Source organism: Pleurodeles waltl, chromosome 11 (genome assembly GCF_031143425.1).
Source record: "Pleurodeles waltl isolate 20211129_DDA chromosome 11, aPleWal1.hap1.20221129, whole genome shotgun sequence".
In the NCBI taxonomy this organism is placed as follows: domain Eukaryota; kingdom Metazoa; phylum Chordata; class Amphibia; order Caudata; family Salamandridae; genus Pleurodeles; species Pleurodeles waltl.
Genome location: NC_090450.1, coordinates 91014955 through 91038336, shown reverse-complemented (window position 1 = coordinate 91038336; position 23382 = coordinate 91014955). Strand labels below are relative to the sequence as shown.

General features: G+C 42.8%; 1 protein-coding gene across 2 annotated transcripts in view; it reads right to left on the bottom strand.

Annotated features, from left to right (window-relative positions):
* Window positions 1-744: 744 nt before the first annotated feature.
* The window catches only part of TMEM44 (transmembrane protein 44), a 143614-nt gene continuing 120976 nt past the window's right edge, over window positions 745-23382 (bottom strand). For both annotated transcript variants that reach the window (XM_069213164.1, XM_069213165.1), the window contains one exon: window positions 745-1237. In XM_069213164.1, the coding sequence (XP_069069265.1) occupies window positions 1100-1237 (138 nt within the window). In that variant the 3' untranslated portion in view covers window positions 745-1099. The remainder of the gene's footprint in view (window positions 1238-23382) is intronic.

Sequence of the window (23382 nt, the reverse complement as noted above, 5' to 3'; positions counted from 1 at the left end):
TCAGTGTTTGAGACTGTGTGGTCGCTGAAGCCTGAGCAGTACCTTCACTGTCTGGCCCTCTAAAATCCATATTGCTGAGTTGTCTAAAGCCTGGGATTTAGAGATCTGATCATTTCCATCCTGACCCTTCTAAGTAAGAAGAGTTTTAGTCGGTACATAAAAGTGAGAAACTACTAAGAAGTAATAGATAAAATAAAAATTAAACAAAGGAGTGAAGAAAAGGTTGTGATAAATAAGAGGCCACGTGAAATCCCATACCTGGAATTCTTTGAACTTTCTTTAATACCTAGGGCGATTTAACTGTTTTTTAAAGACCGCTGCCTGCGAAATGCTCTATTTTGCCACCATTTTCTTAAAAAGGTCTTGTGGATGATGAAAACACCCATGAGGCGGATCAAGCTTGTCATCGCACTAGGATAGTACTGTTTCATATACTGCATGCCTCTCAGAATGTATGAATTTGTAGCTCATTTAGGTAGATATAGTGATGTAAAATGCACTATGTGTTCACTTTTTCCAAATTTTTGCCTGGACAGGAGACGCGTTCCTTCTTCACACACGTCAGCGGGTATTAGTCCTTGCTTGGTCCAAGTTTACCATTTTCAGACCGCCACAGTGAACATTCAACATGATCTACTTCTCGTTTTATACCGCTGACGTGGCCTGTGAGTTTTTTTTCTATATGATAGAAAACAGACTGCAGCAGCAGAACAAACGATGAAACATATACGATCGATCATTAAACAATTTTAACCCATTTTTTATTTTTACACCAAGCTTTATAACTCAGGTGTTAACAAATATCATCAGTACCATTTCATGGCGCAATAATATTGAATTTTTTGGAGCACACATTCTTTTCCATGACTGAATATCATTTTGCTCCTTGTATCATTGTTCTTTGGCAGTCAAAAGGCACATATTCCATTTTCCCTTTGACTGGGTCTCTGAAAAGGCACTGCATATTATGCTTAAATGGGAATCCATGGGGTGAATATTGAAGAGTGCGAACAGCCCATAAATTCCAAAGTGCAAAAAAAGATTTCCAATATTCCTGTGCTTTCTCACTGCATCACTTGCAGTTATTTTTGGTGCGAAGTCACAAATTAGATGATTGTTGTGCAAAATCAGAGTTCTCTCTCGATCTCACATTGAGTACGGAGCTGTCATGTGGTTCAATATTCGACATGTCGTCATGATTGCCGTTCCATTGTTGGTTCAGATCTTCAAAATCCCACTGTAGACAGAAAGATATACCATATTGTGTTTTTAATACCTTAAAAATGCATGCAAAACAATCACAATCTTATTCCTGTAGAGCAACTCTATTAAGTCAAAAATGATTGGATTCAATAAACAAAGAGATTGGAGTAAGTTCAATTTACCCCTTCAATTACTTGAATGAACACGTAGTGCAAGATCATCACATAAAGTGAGATTAAACTCATAAATCCTTTTACTACTAACCCAGAATGATATAATGTTTCCAGTGAGTAAACCCTTCTTCAAGAATGGATAGTGGGCGTTCTGGGGTTTGGTTTTCTGGGAAATGTTGGGAACTTAAGAGCCTTTGTGTATATTCCAAACCTTTCTCTTACCCATTCCCACCCAGAAAATGGTGAAAGATTTGCTCCTGTCATCAGCGGGAGTAAATCCTTGTGGAGGGTGAGAAGAAGGGAGCAGCACAACAATTTGTGGGGTGTAGGGAAAGGGGTTTCTCCACATGGAAAAATATTCTCCCCTTGAGATCATACAAACAGACATTGTACAACAGTGGTATTTGTCCGTGGGCAAATGTGCTCTGAGTGCGATTGTGCATGCATAATTTCCTCCGCATAGTCATAAATGCAATTTCACCATGTTTTCCAGGAGTATGCCAGGGAGCCTCTGATGGTCATAAGATTTGTCGTGTATGTAACCCTGTGAATCCCAAAAATGAGTAAATCCTACTCAAGCGAGGTCACAAAACCTTCAAAAGTAGATCTGCTCATTCTATTAGGAATGTGAATAAATCTGTAAGATTAAAACAGAACTAAACAAAAAGCATTTGAGATCACTAGATTGAACTCTGCCTGCAGTAGTAGAGGTCATGTGTGAGGTTAAATGGTGTGTGAGCTGTGGTTTGTGGGTGGTGTGCTGATGAAGAGAAGCAATATAATCATCCTTTAGAGAAAGGTGGCAATTCTGTGAATTGCCAACACTTACAAGAAAGGAGATCCTCCCAAGATGGCAGATGTTTCGGAGAGATACATAGGTTTGACATAATCACTGGGCTTCTTCGGGTGGGGTGGGGTGTGGAATGGTATGACATTTCAATTTACACGGTATCTACTACCCTTGATGAGCCAATGAAATGCTTTGCATATGGGTAGCATGCTACTACATGGGAGCCCAATGTTATTTAGTCATGCATAAACAATAGAGTTTGTTATGCTGTTTTCGTGCCAAGTCATGAATTTTGCAATAATCATTTCACGCAAATGTATTGTCTAATTCTTTATATACAGCGGTTAAGGTTGTTTTGAATTACATGGGAGGATTCAAACTAATAAGGAACTTTGACACTATATAGTTTCAATTTGCACTGGCATTTATATATTGATTTCTACTCCTGGCGAGGGGCTAATGTGCTGGAACACAACATTAAAGACATTTGTCATACATTTGCGCTACAATTTGTCATGCTGTTCTAACACAGTTTGTTAGTAGTTTGCCATGCAATTTCACATTCAATATGTTATATAAAGCTGTCAAAATCTGTCATGCAATGTGTCATGCTATCCAAGAGGAGGGGCTGAGAGCGCGTGAAGGTCCAGCATACGTGCTCCCAAAAATCTAAGTTAAAAAAAGGAGCACACATTTCCTATGAGTAGGAGAGTGTCACGTGTTGATGGGGGTGTGCGATCACAAGCAAGGTTTTTATTGCATTTTTTGTTCCTTTTGTGGACACTTGAGTTTACTCAGGGTACATTTTTATTTTTGCCCTCGCCGATTCGGGCTGGAATTCCGACATGGCCCCTATTTTAGATGCCTGTAGTACTCAGACGGTCTAGCTGTTCTTCTCAGCTGTTTACACTTACAGGCAGCTGATCATGGGCGGCGCACAAGAATGTATTTATGCTCATTTACGCTCATTTCCTTTCTCCCACACCGCCGAGGTGGCATAAGTGGGTTAGGTTGCAAAGCATAGTGCACGCCACCAAATCGCGAGTATTATTCTCCTCCTAATTTTTTTCAAGGTATCTCTGCTTAACTGGAAACGTCCCAGATGTTTTCTTTTCCTCAATCTAGCAATGACCTGCAAACTTGGGGGCATATTTATACTCTGTTTGCGCCGAATGTGCGTCAAAATTTTGACGCACATTCAGCGCAAACCGTGCACCATATTTAAACTTTGACGCCCGAGACATCAAAATTCCTCTGTGTGAGTCATTTTTTGGATGCGGGAAACTGCCTTGCGTTAATGACATGCAAGGTAGGCGTTCCCGCCCAAAAAATGACTTTAAGGCCTGTGCGCCTTATTTATACTCCCACGTCATTTTGACGCACAGGAGGGGGCAGGCCTTAAAAAATGGCGCACAGCCTGATGTGCGCTGTTTTTTAACGCCTGGGTCAGGGCAGGCGTTAAGTAACCTGTGGGCTCATTTCCATGGTCTCTGACCATGGAAAGAGTCCAGAGGTGCCCTTCCCTGCCCCCAGGGACAACCCCTGCCACCCTCGCCTACCCCTGGAGGGCACCCATGGATGGGGAGACCCATCCCAGGTAAGTACAGGTAAGTTGAGATAAGTATTTTTTTTTGTTTTTTTAAAGTGGCATAGGGGGGCCTAATTTGGGCCCTCTACATGCCACTGTGCCCAATGACCATGCACAGGAGACAGAAGTCCCCTGGGCATGGCCATTGGGCAAGGGGGGCATGACTCCTGTCTTTACTAAGACAGGAGTCATTTCAATGGGGGTTGTGTGTCAAAAAATGGCGCACTTCTGGTTTGAGGCATGATTTTTGCCTCAAACCTGACATGCACCATTTTTTGACGCACAACCCCCATTTTCCCCTACGCCGGCGCTGCCTGGTTTGAGTCATTTTTTTTTTTTACTCTGACTGGTCTGCAGCGCCGGCTAACATCATTCCTTAAATAAGGCGCCCGCATGGCGCGTAGGAATGGCATTAGCCGGCGGTAACATTTTTGACGCAAACCAGCACCTGCGCTGGTTTGCGTCAAAAAGTATAAATATGGGCCTCAGTGCGGTCTCTGCTTTCACTCAACGGGGGTTAGACTATCGATCCAAATAGGGTGAGTATTTTCTGGCCACACATGGTCTCTGATAACTTTGTGTGTTGGTGTGTTCACTAGTTTGTCACCTGTTTGTTGTCTTACACTATCTCATTGTGCTGTGCGTTTTAAGCACCTACACCTCTAAGGGCTAGCTCACTGCGGCATGCGCTGATGTCCTTTGGACGCCACATTTTGAGCATCATATTTTTACTAGATCAATAATAACTATATATTGTTTTATTTTCCTTTATTTTCATTTCAGGTCGTTTTTACTCTAACAATAGAAGGTATAACATTTACGTATACCACCTGTGCTTGGAAACTATTTACCAACATTTCACATATTTCCCAATCACTGTGTAGATTAGGTCTCTTGGTCCTAATGAATTGCCATTGATGCACGGCAAGAAACATGTTGACCCATTGCTATACCACATTTTGAGTTGGACAGCCCATTATCTCTGTTTCTAGCCACCATTATTATAGATTTTAATTTAGACCAGAGAACCCACATATTAGAATTGATAGGGTATCAGTCTATTTTAACTAACTTATATCCATCCCAATCTACATCTAGAGCTCCTACACTTCCCACACAGCAAAAAACAAAAGATCTCCGGCAAAGAGCCCCCTCCCCCTGTGGGGCACACTGGGCGCTACAGCACCAGCCCAACGTGGAGCACGCCCAATGATGAAGCGTGACACCCACCTAGGTATGTAAGGGCTCTTGCTCCTGAGCTCACCAGTCAGGTGCCCCCTCCCGATTCCTCAGTTTATTACCAACCTGTTCATACTGACACTTCCCTTCACATAGGAACTGCATACTCCTTTTTTGAAATATGCAATCTGTCATGACATGTCCTAATGATGTGATGCAATCTGTCATGTTGGCCATCAGTCAGGTGATTGTGCTTTCAGTAATGCAGTGATCATGCAAGCGATTTGGCAAATGGTCATGGCTGTGTAGAGCTACATTCTGGTAACAGTGGTCTCAGTGTCTTCTGAAATATGCAGAAGGCCAGCTTCTGGTGGCAGTGGCAAACCAGCAGGAAGTACAACATGGAGTTAACCAAAGAGCAGCAGAATCTTAGCACTGGCAGGAGTGACAAGCCACCAACAAACACTACATGGAGTCAACACAGGAGTGACAGAATCCTAGTCGCTTGGGTGATGCTTAACCAAAAGGAAATGCCATGAGATTTAGTCGAGTGAGACAAACACCAAGGTAGATCACCAGTTTAATTGAGGATCATTAGATAGACGCAGTAGTTGGAAGTAATGACATCTAGTAGTGTCGTAGAGGGAGTAAGATGTGAAATTACATGAGTCAGAGAACAGGGCAGTTGAAGATACATAGTATTGTCCAGGTTGTAAAGTACACCCATCCTTGATCACCAAGAGTTGATCACTGACCGTCAACTCGTGTTAAGGGATAACAACAATATATGGCGTGCTAGTGACTGGACGGTTCCTTTGAGGAACGTATGGGAGTGAGGAAGTCCCTTGCAGGTTGTATAAGTGTTCATGGTCAGTTCATTCAAGAACTAAATGAAGCAGCTTTAGAATTATTTAGAGTTGAGTAATGGCTCTCCATTATGTTTTATCAAATACATAAAACAATTACCACCAATCTGGCAAGTGTTGTGTGAATCACATGCGGGCACTACATTATGGCCCTCATTACAACTTTGGTAGGCGGCAACCGCCGCCCGCCAAGTTGTAACCACAGCGCGGCCGCCAATGCGGCCGCACTTCCGCGGTGGCCATTTCAACATCCCAGCTGGACCGGTGGGCGGAAACCGAGTTTCCGCCCACCGGCCCAGTGGGGATGTCGGATGCAACACGGGAGCCGGCTCCAAATGGAGCCGGCGGTGTGATGGGTGCAGTTGCACCCGTCGCGCTTTTCACTGTCTGCAATGCAGACAGTGAAAAGCTCCATGGGGCCGTGGCAGGGGGCCCCTGCACTGCCCATGCCAAAGGCCAAAGGCATGGGCAGTGCAAGGGCCCCCAGGCGCCCCGCGACTCCCCTTTCCGTCAGCCTTTTCATGGCGGTTCCTACCGCCATGAAAAGGCTGGCAGGAGGGGGAACTCGTAATCCCCTGGGCAGCGTTGCAAGCAGCGCAGCACTGCCCTGGAGGATTACAACTGCCGGGACTAACGTGGCTGTAAACCGCCGGTCCCGGCAGTGCGACTGCGGCGCTTCCGCTGCGGTCGTAATCCCAAGGATTGCACCGCCAGCCTGTTGACGGTGCAACTGTTGAAACCGCCCTGGCAGTCTTTGACCACCAGGGTTGTGATGAGGGCCTATGTGTTTTATAATTCCAATTTTAGATCCACCCATTGACATACTGGTTAAGGGTGTGTGTTATTGTGTTATGCGACTGATTTGTATCCAACAGCATGTTTTTTTGTTCTCTCTCTCTCATATATATTTATATATATATATATTAAAAACCTTACTGGGTGATGGGGGTTCGTCAGGATCACATTTTTGTTGTACCTAATACTCACCCAGTCTCCTGAGGGACTATTGAGTTTCCTTAACGTGGTTGCAGCATTTCTAGTTTAATCATATAACATTTGCAATATAAATTTATTTCGGGACCTCAGTACTCATATACCACTTTTTATGGGGGTGCAGTGTATTTCCATCACCTGTGCCAAGCAATCTCATAGTAGCAATCTTTGTGCACCTGAACGTGGAGCTACCTATGTTATTGTTTGCAAGTGTTTTGTCCTCCCATTCAACCCTCAAGTTCTCAACGTAGTGGCTTCCCAAATACATTCATGCATGTTTCCTAATTTTTAATTCCATACTTTTTATATATTGAACACAATTACAAGGGTACTCTTCTCTTAATAGAATAGCCAATACGGGATATATTCCACTTACACTTGTACATTTTTGTGGCCCACCAAAAGTGAAAAAATGCTAAGTTTTACATTAACCAGTCTTCGGTATCTGAAGCACCAACAACAATACATCAAATATTTCCAACACTACTTTGTGTGAGAGTATATTTTGAAGCTCTAAAACTGTCGAACTATTATCTATTTTGTCTGTCTCTTGCGCGTGCAGGCTCTCATTATTCTAATGAGACTACTGGATTTCGAGCGGATTTCTGTGACAAGGAGAGTAAAGCATAGAAATAAGGCTACCATATTGTCACGACAGTCAATAGACTAATTCCTACCTAGGCTTATAATAGAGCACAGCGTGTTAAGCTCTAAGTCTACCCTTCAGGTTCCCCTGGGAAGACATCAACCCCCATACCCGAGCAAAGGCCTGAAGTCTGCATTAGCAGCTGTAGCGAAGCATTCAGCAGTCAGCATACAGTCATAGTTCTCTGGCTGGAATCTCCCTCTTAGAACCCTGCTTGGGCAGCGAGTCCACAATAGATCACAACCCACGAGAACTAGGCATTCCATGATGCCCAGCCTGAGCATTATAAAAATTAATCAACACTAATGAAGGAATGCCCGGGACAACCATCCTCAACCCTTGCAACATACCCGCATCCCATTTGAGATCCTCGGCAAACCCACATAATTCCACGGTGACAAAAATAATCACCCCAGCCCTCCCTGCCCCGAGGGAACTGCTGGAGAAAAATAGGTCTTGTAGCCATCTAGAAAAAAAGAATTTCATACCTTCCAGGTTTCCTGAAGACAGACAATCTGAGCACCCCTTACAAACTGCAACCACATTTGATTGTAAAACTTGGCAGATAAACCTGCAGTATTTAAGGTCAGCAACTTCAGATTGACAACTGGGTTATCCACCGGAATGGAAACATAACTGAGGGGTCATAATTTGGAGCCAGGGGTAATCAGTCAATTAGAAGATTAAAAGTTGCTTAAAGGGGCAAATCTGTTCGAAAGACTCAGGATGCAAAGAATCTATGCTTGCTCTCCAAGCCCTCCCATCCAACTCTATGAAGCATAATGATTGAGTCATAGATGCCCAGCCCCACATTGGAATGCTGAGTTAACCAGTGCACAACCTTGCACTTTAACTCATGAAAGGGCTATGGTAAAGATTTGGGCCGTGGTGGAACATTCCCCAGAAACACCACCTGTGGGGTAGCTTCTGGGGGCAGATCAATCACCACCCCATTGTTTGGAGGAAAGGGTGGGGGTGCTACTTGAGACAGAGATATCCCCACAGGCGACTTGGGCCAGAGGGGCTGGTGGGGCACCACTAGTGCACAGAGAACACTGAGAGTCATACCCTCAGGTAGTCAAGTCCTTAGAGGGAATATTGGAACTACAGGAAGGACCTATATTAGACGAGGTATATTTTTGCTAGTGCGGTGTGCTGCCCTACCTTCAGGGCACCCCCTTTACCAATGCGATTGCTCAGTGAGGAAATTTTAAGTTCAATTTGGGTTAACCTGGCCAATAAGGGATCCAATTTATCACTGCGCCCTGTCCTAAGCTCTTACAAAAGACCATCACTAGGGTGATCCGAGCACTGATGTGAAATACCACGGTACATCAGTTCGAGCAGCTACACTATGTGACGTACACCTCTGAGTGTGCCATAAATCATGCTCCACCACCCTCCCCTTTCCCTTAGAAGTAGATCCAGAGGCTCAGAAAAACTCTCCTGGTCGTCCTTAAACTCCCTGGTGCCGGTATTTCCTCCCAGATCCACCACCCTGCTTGGAACATCTGAACCACCAGGACGAGGGGAATGATGAGAGGTTGAGGGAAGGCTGTCCACAGTAAGAGACATCCTTCTTTCAGCCATCTCGATTTCTTTTGAAATCACCCCTACAGCCCAATTCAAAAAACCCTCAATAGTGGAGACTCGGGGGTAGTATGCGGGGTCATTGATTTAGAAGTGGGCGCTTTCTTCTTTTCCATGATTCAGGTCAGTCTCCAGGGCAGACTCTCCACCCAATGCTGCTCAGAGGCTAAAAGCCATTGACTCAATGGGAGGGTTCCAGTTCCTCCTAAGTTGTGAGTATGGGACCCTTCTTACAGGGTCACCCTCAGTAAACTACTATTTTCTGTGTAGTTCTCCAATAGGGTCCAAATCCCACAGAAGATGGAATAAAACGCTCCACATCAATGTCCATAGTAACCCAACCAGTCAGCGAGGAGCAATGGGGAAATGATCCTGATCTTAAGTCACAAACATAAAGAAGCGCTAGATCAAACAAAATAAGAAGCCAACACGCACCCGGAAAATGGCCCTGCCTCTTCCTGGTGCTGACGGGCGCAGGACATCAAAAGAACAAAGAGAGAAAAACTCTGCCCTCCAGCAAACACTACTTAATGTGCTTGTGAAACAAAACCATCAATTTGCGTAAAAATAAACTTATTCACCGACCGAATCCTATTTATTTTTAAACCCAGCAATCATAAACTATGTATGCAGCTTTGTATTTATTTTCACAAAACATTCATTTACAGTGGGTGCGAACATACATCAATTTTTCCATTTTATATAGAAAAAACCTTTTACCATATCATATACAACATAAAGCACTAATATACAATTCTCCATTTGTCTGCTTAAAGCTCCATTTAGCCTATCCAGCTTATCAATTTCATACTAAAGTGTCCCCCAGTGGTTATATATGAAACCTGAAAAATATAATCCACTACTCAGGTCGCCTTTACAAAAGACACATATGTTTCCTTCAGCGTGCCTCCTCATTTAACTTCTAGAGCAACAGCTTCTAGCAGTGTCCATTTTTTTTTAAACAGCTCCATATAAAGAACAGGGTTGATGCGTTTCAGCCCACATCTTTATAGGCCTCATCAGGACTTATGGCTGATAGGACATTCTACAAACTAAAAAGCCAATGACTCAACAGGAGGGTTCCAGTTCCTCTTAAGTTGTGAAAATATGACCCCTCTCACAGGGTCACCCGAAGTAAGCTACCAGTTTCTGTGTAGGTCCCCGATAGGGTCCAAATCCCACAGAAGATGGAATAAAATGTTCCACATCAATGTCCACAGTACCCCAACCAGTCAGCGAGGATCAATGGGGAAATTATCCTGATCTTAAGTCACAAAGATAAAGAACCGTTAGACCAAACAAAGTAAGAAGCCAACCCGCACCCTGCCTCTTCCTGGTGCTGACAAGCGCAGGACGGGTCCACCACTGGCAGCTCATTCCTGTCCCGTGCCACAAGAAGATTGAACGCTCTATATATCGAAGGCACAGGTGCGCCATGCTGCAGGGCTCCTTCTCTGCTCCTTTGTCATGTGGGAGAGAGATTCTCACCCCAACCAAAAGTTCCTTAATTCACCAGCGCTGTGGGAAGACTGAAATCAATATATAGCGCAGACACTGGTGTGGTGTTATGCAGGGCTCCTCCTCTGTCCCCTTGTCATGGGGAGAGGTAGCCCCCCCACCAAGAGGTCCTTAATTCACCTGTGGGAAGACTGAAAGCGCTATATAGCGCAGGTGCGGCAGGCTGCAGGCCTCCATCTGCGCCCCGTTGTCGTCTGGGAGAGGCAGTCCCCCACCGAAGGTTCCTTAATTCTCTCCCGCTTTTATTCTCAAATCTGAATTTCTTCATTTTGGGGGTATTTTCCTTGTTATGCATTTCCCTTTTTTATCTAAATTGGTTTGGAAATTTTAACCTCTGTGTTTGTTATATTTAATTTTGTTTTTTGATTGTTGTTGCATGTGTATCGTTTGCATAACTCTCATGACTTCCTTGGTGCTTCAGAGAAGGAGGTTCCCAATAGAGAGCCAGAGACCCCCCACTTAGAAACCGGTTTACTATTTGGGGGTTGGATAGTTTAGGTCTTGCCAGAGTTCTGTTAGAGCTTACATCAAGAATCCCCCCTTGGCCACTCCATTCTAGATCTTACACCTTCTTATCTTCTACAGTAATTCCTTGTTACCCTGGTCTGACTGGTATTCATGTAACATTTAACCTCTACATAAACTTGTAAAATCGTCAAGATATTCACAGATAACATGCTCATCAGTGTGCAATGTGATGCAAGTATAAGTATACAAAGGCCCCCCAGCACTGTACATGTCAAAAGATCAAGTATCTGTGCAAACAAAATCATCTCTTTGTATTGTGTGTGTATAAGTTCAGTTCTGTGTTTATTGAGTTTGGAAAATCTTTCATTACCACAGTGTCTTCTGACCTGCTATACACTTGCACAAACAAGTGGTTATTGTTAGGGCTTATATACAATGTCAAAAGGTTCAAGGCAGTTAAAATGAAATAAACAACTGGACCCCCATTTTCTTTGGCCTACAATTTTGTTCATAGAATGATGCAAATGTTGAAATTACATATGTAGTGCATTTTATGACATCTATAATATTGAACCGTGTATTTAAAGTTAATAATCCACTCTCCCACAATTTTTAATATAGAAACATGGAAATATGTTGAGCCCTGCTCACTTGTATTAATATGAGAGTTCACAGGTGTGTGATTTACAATCTCTCATCTGATGATCTTTTTAAGTTGACCGAGAAGCAAAGGGAGTTAACAATAATAAAACATTTCAATTCTCGTGTAGCTCAATTGGATTCACAATAAGAATCAGGGATTGAAGTTGAGTAGTTTTATTACCAATTAATAATCAGTCCAGTAAATGTGCATGCCAGAAGAATATTTAAAAAATGCAATATTACAGCCGGCAAACAGAGGTATCACAATAGGTTCAATAAGACACATAAAGAAACTCTGATTCCTCTATCCAAATAAACAGGTTCTGAAGTCATCTAATCGAAGTTTTAAATTTAAGTATGAAGATGGTTTGTAGAGGGTATGTAGAAGTGCGGGTCTTATGAAAATCTGGAAATGCAAGAAGGTGTCAGCAGAAGTCTTCCAGTAGAAGTCTTCCAGAAAAGGGAATAAGTGTTTAGCATGAAGCTTCACACTTGCAAGAATAAGGGAAGCAGAGAGGTATTTTCCCACTCAAAGGCTAAGGGAATCTGCTCTTTTCTGACAATGTGAACATTAATTTAAAATAAGTAAAACCTTCAGCAACAATCATATCTCTTCCCACCCCACCAGGAACCAATCACTTAGCTTCTTGTGGTGTGCATTGGAACATCACCTGAATTTCCCATCCCACAGAACTTGGACAGTTACCGCAACTTTGAGCATCTCCCGTTCCTGATACACAGTTAATAGGAGGCTTTATCTGCTTGTCAGGTCTTCAAGCTGCAGGCCTCCTTTTTATGTTTTTGCCAAGATTTCTCTTCTCAGCCCTTAATAGCAATAAACTAATACATACAATAATACTCCTTTTCTCTAGGTAATGAAATCATGACAAAACATCTGTGAAAGAAAGAACACGCTGACCAAGTCCAGTACATTTCAAAATTAAGGCCTTTAGTCAGGCTAACTTTAACTAAACATTTAATGTGCTTTCAAATACATTATTATACATGCACACATATAACTTTCAAAATAAATTAAAACATGCACAAAGAAATGCATGCCACCTCTGCAAATACAACCCAAAGCGCAAATATAAAACGTGAATAATGAGCACATGAAAGAAACTCAAATGAATATCAGTGCACACGTTTATAAAGCTTCAGTTTCTCAGTGATTTCATTTCATTAATGCATTTAAATGTTTCACAGACATTAGTATTATTAATGCACACAGTAAATACAATGTCAGAAATAAATAATTGTGCGATGACAACCTATACAGGATGAAGTGTAAATTGCCCTAGCCTAAATATATTATTAAGTGTGTCGCTTGGACAAAATAGCATTAGTTCAAGACAAAACAGTAGGGTGGCCAGATGTGTCAGAACAGTCCCTGTAATTGTTTGTCGTGATGTCCTGACACGTTTGCCTCTTCATATACAGCCCAGTTTTGGGAGAGAGAGTTCATTAATCATAAAAGTTGCTATAAAAATATTGCATATGCCCACTTCCCCCCCGTGCATTTCTGGCGTGAAGTAACACCAGTGTTGTGCTGTCTCAGACCCAGGCACGCACACCTCAGCAGGACAGCACGGCCCTCAGACCTGAATCCTATTACCCACACAAGGTTCAACTGCTAAGCTAAAGTGACAGCCCACAGTTTGCGGACACTCCGACATGTGATGGCTTGTACAGCGAGTTCAAAAGAACTAGAGTGCATAACTCGCTGGATAAAGCCGCACTAATCCCTTCAGCTTTAATTTGTAGCAAAGTACTCTGTAGTTAAATTGCTCTTTTCCGAACTGTAAATGTAGCACAGTTTTCATTTGTAGAAATAGCTTCAAATTGAGAAATCACACATATATATATATATATATATATATATATATATATATAGAGAGAGAGAGAGAGAGAGAGAGAGAGAGAGAGAGAGAGAGAGAGAGAGGGGGTTCTGGATTAAACAAATGAATGAATGTTTAATCATTTTAATTGTATTTATATAGTTCTTACTACCCCCTGACGAGGGGTTGAAATAATTAACATTTCCTTCTACTGGTCTCACGAATGGCGCTGATTTTCAGGTCAGTGCTGAGCGCTCTTGCCTTTCATCTTATATATCAATGGTCGCTACCCTGGGCTTTGAGACCGGGCGCTTAAACTGAAGATGAGCCAAGGCTTGCGGGGAGCACACAGTGCCGTATAAATTGTGATTTACGTTCCATCAGGAAGATCAGTAAATGTGTAGGTGTTCATCTGGGAGCACCAACCAAGTGCCCTGACATGAGCCACTCAATATGACCAACCATATATGCCTGAGGATATTCACCCGGAAACAGTCAGTGCACTCCTCTTCGTTGTCTGGCATGGTAGCTCATTCATTATTTAATTGCAGCTTCGGATTCCTTTTAGTTCTATGTATGAAGGAAGTTGAATCAAATGTAATCCTAAAATGTTCTCTTTTATTGACTTTCAAGCAAATGCGGATTCCTTTATTGTCAGTCCATGCATTTCCGCAAGTCACCTCAATGTACTTCACGCATTCAATGCACTTTTTGGGAGCGTAAGACATCCGTTACAAACAGGAGACTACTATTTCAAAAACATGCTGAAATGATATCTTGATTATAATGTGTGCTTACACGACATCATGCAGATAGGAAATAAAATAATTAGTTACAGACATTTTATTAATGCAAAAAAGCCATGACCACATTGAATATATATTATTACATGAACCATTCACAGCGATCCAGTACCTAACCAATCTCATGCCAAGTCCCCAAACTTGACCATGGTGCCACTGTAATTGACGGTTTTCATGGCCCGGGTAAAAAAAAAAAAAAAACACACATATCAAGTGACCAAACCTAACCAATTGTGCACCTCTAATCAACCATGTCCACAACTACGTTCAACTATAATACATGCAAACTGCCCAGAACTTGTCACCTGCGCCACAATAATGCTAGCAAAGACCATCAAAGGCTCCTACCTTGTAGAGGTGCCACACAACAACAGTGCTCAATGGAAGCCCGTTGAGGTGAAATGACCCAATTAAAACGTGCTTAGTATACGGACATCAAAACAAAGACTGGACCCTTCTGAAGACATACCAAAAACACTCATTCAATTCCACATCACCATGGAAATGCTCAATTAGTAATAGAGGTAGGGATGTCAGTGTGAGCACAGCCAGTAGTAAAACAACTTAAATGGCAGCATTTAAATACAATTCTATCACCAGTTGCTCTATTCGCCATCCCGGTTAGCTGACCAGCCTGGTAGATCAATCTGAGAGAGATCAACTATTTCCCGGGAAACAGGAAGAGTGATTATGGCATGATCCGCCAATCAGTAGCACAGACACGGAGAATTCTAGGGAGGAACCAAACATAGGATTATCAGACAATGAATTCCAAATTAACAGAACCAGCTAAGTTACAGAACATCGAACCAACCTCTGCATTTAATACACTTACAACTACAATTATTGAGGAGTGCGTAGCCTCACTTAATAGACCATTCTTGGGCAGCGTAACCGACAACAGATGAAAAGAATGAACCACAAACCAAGATCACGACCTCGGTAAGACAACCAATAATATCCCGTCCTGCTCTATACTCATGTACAAGAAAATACATGAAGAACAACTGACTAAGCAGTCCAAAGAAAATCCAAATTAACATTCCAACAAATAAAGTACTGATATGATGATCAGCATAAAGAAACACACTAATCAAGGTCTTACTGTCATAACCTGGGAATATAAATCTTGAAAAGAATTGCATTCAAATCAGTAAACACAGTCAGCATTTCTTAATACGCGAAATAAAAACAGAATTACTTTACATTTTGGAATGTAAGCGGATCTTGAAAGATTGCACTCAATTTGGTATATATAATATGACTGTTATTAAAAATGGGATGCACACAATTACATTCACTTATGTAACAACCGGGTACATAATGATGTAACATCCATTGCAAAGAGCTACGTTTCATCTGTCTTCTATGGTGACCTCAACCGTTTTAGGTATAGAAAAAATCTGTAGTGTCTTGAACGTAAGTAATTGTATTTTTAGCTGTGCCTTGCAAAAATGGGTCTACATATTTTCCTACCGGTTCCTGAAAGGAGCCCACTGCAGAAAGTATTGATTTGCCTTCTGAAAGAGTAGGGTTGTTATGGTTTTGGGGAAACACATATCGCACTAGAACCCGGGGTTGTGCATGTGTTCAATACTGCTTGGTATTCTCTGTAATCCAATCCCTTTACAAAGCCTTTTCCAGACTTTCCCCCAAGATGTGGACAAACTTTAATGTTGGACCAGAATCCAATAGTTAATATGTATCCCTATCCTGAGGGAATTTATTGATCGGGCTTTCCTAATACGAAGTATTGAATATTACAATAGCCCCTTGTTAGAAATTAGGTTTCTGGTTGCCTAGGGTATGCACCTAAACCAGGCAGAACCCACCCCTCTAGTCAGGGCAAGTAAGTTACACACCACAAATATCCTGTGCTCACCCCTCTTTTACCTTGGCGAAGAGCAGTTAGGCTTACCTCAGAGGCAATGTGCAAAGTGTTTGTGCAACACACTCACACAGCAACACCATGAATACACCACAAGACACTCCACACAGGATTATATAAAAATATCTATAGTATATTGTACATAAAACAATACCAAAACAACATGAATCATAAATACTGTGCATATTATGCAAATACTGAGATAGTACTCATTATCCTGGACAATGCAAGACCCAAAATGACATACATCATAACATCAGTGCATGTATTGCCAGTGTAAGTAGGGAAAAGCACATGAATTATAAAATAGGACCATACAACCATGAATACTTTGCAGATAATGCAGACTAGTTTAGAGGCAACCACATGAAATCCTCACATAACTATAAAAAAATAGGGCCCAGCGCCTCTGCGCTCCTACTAGAAGGACTATGGTAGATTTGTGAGCCTCAGTGAAAACGAGTGTATTTATAACCCAGGCGTAGGCCGCAGGAACACCTGCTTGCCTACTCGTCATGATATGGTAATTCAGACCAATTCTGAGTGACGACTGGGAGCCTCTGTTGTGGCTTCACCCCGTAATGCCACTGAAGTAAAAGATGCCTCTAAAGTGCGTCCCAACAGGGGACACGCACACACTGTAAGTGTCAGTGGGGAAACCTCACTGAGTCCTCTGTACAAAGTAGTCAAATGCAACTGCCTGCAGGCATGCAGCACAGCTGCCAACCACCCAGTGCAGCTCGCCTTGGCGCCTCTAAGGTCTCCTCTGACCTGGGTGCCAGCCACATCAAGGGGTCTCCTCTAGATGGTGCTGGGAATGTCGGCGAGTCCTGAAAGCATTGCCTGTGGCACCCGAACCTAGGCTTCTACACTGGTGCAACAAGGCTTCTCCCTGTTGCCTTGGCAACGTCCCTTTGGGGGAACGCAGCTCAGCTCTTGCTTCCCTTCATGTTGAACTGAGGATTAGCCACATGCTGATCGGTGGTTAAGATGGAATGGGGAGAAAGCACATGCTTTCAGTAGGACCCCAGCACTCACCGCTCGTGGAATTGCAGTAACATTCAAAGAGCACCCGTACTTCAGTTCAGCCCAGAACGAAACGCTCCCCCACACTCTAATTATAGACCCAGGAACCCTTCATCACAAGGTGCTCAAAACGCACTCTTGGACAACTATATGATGGCGAAGAGGGAGGAGGCAAGCCATAAGTCCCTGGAGAGCACTAGTGGGGCACCAGAGCAGAGAGCAGGCAGCAAGCCAGCACATAAAGGCTGTTTGCAAAGTGGCAATCCCTTTAGCAGCCAGGCAGGTGGGCCAGCACAACAAAGCAAGTAGTCCCAATGGCTATTCCTCCTGGCACCACAGAGATCCTCTGGCAATGGAAAGATTGTAGACCCAGCAGCATCTGGTCACAACTTACACTCAGTGTCTGAAAATATGGAATCAGAGCCCCAGTACTAATGCTCCAAAATGTCTTTGATGAAGGAGTGACTTCAAAGGAACCCTTAGAAGTGCACAGCAATTCCTTTCAGCCCAGCCCTGGTTCCAGCCGATCAATAGGGGGGTAAATCAGCCCTTTGTGTGAGGGCAGGACACACCCTCTTGATGTGTAAGTGTGAAACACCTCTCCCAACCCAGGAAGACTATCAGTTTGCAGATGAATGTAGATGTATCTCCTATCACAACCCAGCCCTTCCTGTGTTGTGGTTGTTTAGAAAATAAGCACAAAGCGTAGCTGTCACCCAGGCCAGACGTAGATTGGAGACATGCTGCAAAATACACAGAGTTATTAGCACAGGGAAATGCTCACTTTCTAAAACTAGCATTTCTAAAATACTAACATAAAATCCAACTACACCAGTAAGTAGGTCTTATCATTACCATCCAAACATACCAAACATGACAAAGCTACCACTTACAAGTATATAAGGGAATTCTGCATGCTAACCTATGAGAGAAGCAGGCCTCACAGTAGTGAAAAACGAAATAGGCTTTTGGTCACTACTAGGACATGCATAACATAAAAGTACATGTTCTGCCTTCTACTTACACAGCACCCTGCCCATAGGGCTACCTAGGGTCTACCTTTGGGGTGACCTATACTTAATAAAAGGGTGAGTTTAAGTCTTGGCAAGTAGTTTTAAATGTCAAGTCCACGTGGCAGTAAACCGCGCACACAGGCCTAGCTGTGGCAGTCCTGAGACTGGTTTGAAAGGCTTCTTGTGTGGGTGACACAAGCAGTGCTGCAGACCCACTAGCAGCATTTAATTTACAGGCCCTGGGTATACGGTATACCACTTTAGTAAATCAGATATGCAAACATGTGCAAACCAATCATTCCATGTTTTGGGGGAGAGCACATGCACTTTAGCACTGGGTAGCAGTGGTACAGTGCCCAAAGTTCTAAAGCCAAAAAAGGTGGTCAGAAAATAGTAGGGGGAATGCAAAGTGTTTGGGGTAACCCTGCAAAAAGGGCCAGGACCAAAACCCCTCCTTTATCTCCAAATGTAAAGGTAATTTGATCAATCTTAGATTGGTAGCAGAGGCACTGTAGATATATGCCTTGAATGCACTATATGCATTGGGATAATTGAGGATACTAAAAACATTCCTCAATATGTGTATCAAAGTAAATGAAAGTACATTTTTTGGTGAAACTTTATTCAATGATCATCCTTTTTTGTTGCTAAAGTTTCCCTAAGTGGGAAGGGTATGCCCAAACGTGGGTCCCTTGCTCACTATACCACTGGATTGAAGTTAGCCGGGCAGATGAAGGGTGGTACCCTGAAACCAGTCCCAGTATGCTTGTTTTCAGTCCAAGAAGGACCTGGCCTGGCAGTTTGGGCTGGACTGTTCCCATAGGGAACAGGGTCAATACTGGTTTGTATATGGCTGGGTCCAAACTGGGGTGGCATGGTGAGCAAAAGAACAATGGATTGAACCCAGATCTGTGACTGGGGGGGCAAGTGTTTGAAAAGTTTCAAAATTCCATCCATTATCCTTTTGTGTTGCTAAAGTAGCCTTAAGTGGGAAGGGTATGCCGAGACGTGGGTCCCTTGCTCAATGTGCCACTGGATTCAAGCTAGCCTTGCTGATGAAGGGTGATACCCTGAACCCGGTCCCAGGATGCCTGTTTTTGGTCCAGGGAGGACCTGGCCTGGCAGTTCAGGCTGGACTGTTCCCACAGGGAACAGGGTCAAGACTGATTTGTACATGGCTGGGTCCAAACTGGGGTGGCATGGTGAGCAAACGAACAGTGGAATAAACCCAGATCTATGGCTGGGGGGGTACGTTTTGAAAAGTTTCAACACTCTGTCCATCATCCTTTTGTGTAGCTTTACCATGAAAGCAGCACCAGGATTGCTGGGGAGCCTGTGCTGGTATCCCAGTGAATGCTGGGAGATCTGAAGAAAAGCGCGAGGTGGCGAGCTGCGGCGACGACATTTGCAGTGGCCGCCACTGGAAAAAGGTGAGTAGTAAGCCACCTAATTTAGCCAAAGAGATCAACATTAACAAATACAAGACACAACGACTTGCAAAGCTAGGCGCCTACAGTAACCGTTCTGTAGCAGCTACTTTTTTAACATAGTCAATCTGTTACTAGGTGAGCGACTGAAGCAGAGCAAACCTCTTATCATAAAAACATGCAAGATTGCCAGGCGGGCTCATCAGATCTGCTTGCTTGTCCTGAACAAGACGTGCAATCCATTTTCATTGCCATCATTAACTTTATTTTCACAAAATATTTACATCCTGGGGATAAAGGAAAGTTCCACAGTCTCTGAGTTTTATAGCTTTTAAAAATCTGAATAACTCTCCATTGTTTATCAGTGAGCTGTGCACTCGGAAATGTTTGCACCTTTAAGGGAGGTACAATTTTCAATCGAGCCAGACCATCTACTCAAAACAAGTGTAAACCATATCTCTGGCCTGGATCAGATCTACTTGAGAGTAGAAGTTCGAAAAGGAAGCCCATGGGTCAGGACAAGGAATGCTTCAGTACAAAGTGCCTACCGTTATACATGGCACTGTTAACAAGAAACTTTTATAGCTCAGACTTCAGCACTATTTAATTGCTGTGGTAAAGCTAATACTCAACATTACCTCTTCCTGCCAGATTTGAAATGAACAATAGTCATCATTAAACTCATTTGGTTTTATATTGCGCCTGATGCCACATTTTCTGCTATGAGTTTCAAGTGTCCATATTACCCAATTTAAAGGTTCTCAAGTTATCAGTCTTGGAATTAGTTTGGGTGGAGTTAGCTGTACTGTGATTCAAACACGTGGTTTACACCGGGTCCCCAGATTTACTAAAGCTCTGCACCAGTCTAAAATGATTCCACGCGATGCAAGGTGCTTTAAACAGAAAAGGTGCTGTTTTCTTAGCGTAGAAATACCTTGGCACCACCTTCTATCAGGGAGGAGGTACTGGGTTTTAGTATAGCGGATTAGCACAAAGGCCCATAGGATTTGACGCAAAGCTCAGTCTATTAAGATAGCTAGACTGAGCTCTGCGCCAGAGATGCTCATATCTAATGGGAGCATCTTGTGCCGCTCCACAGATTTTACAACCCAATTATATAAACTGCCTTTATATGGCCAACAGTAACACAGGTACGGTTTAGTGGATCAGAACATTTTCAAGTGAAAATTCTGTTACATAGAACGTAATGCTGCAGGTTAGCCTCTTCCTGAAAAGGTATGCAATTTTGCAGATAAGAAAACTAAGGCACAGGGTGCAATAATGATTTGCACAAAAGCACACATTGTGGTTAAGTGGGAAAGCACCTAATAGGACTATGGTTTTGTGTCAAGTATTTAGCCTCCAAGGATCATACTTAGAGTATGTGGGAGGAGGTTATAGCCTTCTGCCAAACTCTCAAGTACTGGCTGAACAGATGCAAACGTAGACCCTATGTCTGTGCCTGCTGCCCGGCAGTCTAAAATAGATCTGGTGTTGCATCTAGCTTTGTGGTGGTAGGAAAGTAATCAAACCTTTAAATCACGCTGTTATTCGCCAATACCCAGTACTTTCTAAATTAGAAACAGTGGTACCCAAGGCAAGATTATATTTATGCAAAGGAGGTGCCACCACTCAAGATTAAATCACAGACTGAATCACATTACACACAAACATCCAGAAAAACAAGACAGAAGTAGAAGACGTTGCTTCGGATGCAGAAGATAACATAAGATGTAACAAATATAATCTTGTAGAAATATGTGGCTTGTTCAGCTCTAAGCCTGGCCATATGAAATGTGTGATGGAATTATTTAAATCACACAATTCTGTGTTTTACACACAATGCTGTGCTGCATAATCTAATCAAGTCTTTTTAGCTGCAAATTATTATGTTGAAATGTCAACAAAAAACTGTAGGGCCAATGTTAGATACCATTGAACAGGAGTTCTGAAAATCTTAGGTAGGGCAAGGTGAGTAATTCTATTGGGCAAGAATATTGAACCTTAAAAGTAGAAAACCAATTGTTTTGCACTGGGAATTTTGAAATAGACCCCTTTAAGCACAATACGCATGCAGAGTGCAGGTACTTAGAGGGACATGTTTTCTTTCACCAAGCCAATCCACGACGTTCTTTACCACACATGAATATTCTTAGAAGGATACCAGGAAGACCCTGGTGCAAACTATTTCCAAAACTCAGCAAACAAAAAAAACAACCATTAAGACATCTCAATACATGCTAAATCATGGAAGCCAGTCTGGCTGAAGACTCTTCAAAGTCTAAGACACCATCATGAGGGAAACACTACAATTAGCAGACAATAATATTATTAGGAAGACTTTGAGAAAAATAAATTCACCCAAAGAAGTTGCTAGAAACTCAGTAAAAAAGAAGGGCCAATGTGTTTTTTTTTAGGATTTTTATCTTAAAGCCATCTAATATATGGTCCATGCCGTTGGCGAGACACGTGAAGTATGCTTTTGATGACAGAATTAACAGAATGGGTTTGAATCTTTTTTACAACGAGCAAGTGAAAAGTGTAATGAGAGGTGTTTTTTTGTAGCTCTCTAATTAGTTCGGAGGTTGGAAAATTGTGTTATTTCCAGTCAAAATTTGACTACTTTCCTAGTGTGTTAATAGTTTCAGCAGGCTCAGCTCCTTTCTGTGCTGCGCAACCTGTGCTGCATTTCTTCTGAATGTGGGGAACTTCCGGAGCACATAGGCGTCAGCATCAGCATGGGGAGGTTGCACTGGAGCACCTCCAGACTTGAAATACGTGAGATCATCATTCAATAGACAGGGAGCCTTTGTAGTTAGGCTGTGGTTGCTTCTTTGGTCACTTCCTTGAACAGCCATTGTTCATAGTAATCCTTCTTAAGTGCACTACGGTGCACAACTGACTTTGTGTAGTTGCACTGAAACAATGCCAAATGTTAAGGCCTGCCATTCTCTAAGGTAAGTCTGTCATTTTGCACAGCTCATGATTTCGCACCAATTATAGTTCAGCATAACTTCTGGTTTACACTAATTCTGCAGCAGTACTGGTCCGCTATGACCTTCTCCAGACCTGCGCAGTCCCAACACCATGAGGCTCCTGTACCACCTCCTGCACTTCTCTTGGTCCTGGTTTTTAGTGCTACAGATACCACACCACTTCCAGCCTGACACCCCTTGTCCTTTAAGACTTATTGTTCAAAATCAAATGCTTTAAATGGGCCAGTACTCACATACTCCGAGTAACACCAGTTTTTACTTTTTCTCCTTCAGTACTTGAGCTTCTCCCTTGGCCCAGGAGAGTGTTGGTACAGATCAGGGTAGCTTGGCAGGCTCAGCTTTGTGGACAGGTGCAGGTGCTGCCGATGACAAGCCTGTCCATATGGAGCCTGCCTGTAGACCACTCTGACATATAAGCATCATTGTAGCTCTGTGCTGAGCTGCTGTTGAGTTAATCAGCAGTGGTTCATATAAGTTGTATCAACTCACCAGGTGTTCGGAGGCTCTCATTCACAATATGACTAACATTGCACGGTCCAAATCATACCTTGCTGTCAATCACTCTCAAAGTGTAAATGTGATGTAGGGCCACTCAGCTTGTTGTGCACATGTGGCGAATCTAGGCAGCCAATACAGAGTTAAAATCATGACAGCCACAGAAGAATTTAAAACAAAATGTCTTGAGGGTTTTTTGTGCATGTATTAGTGTACCTACATGTGTGTGAAGGCACACGT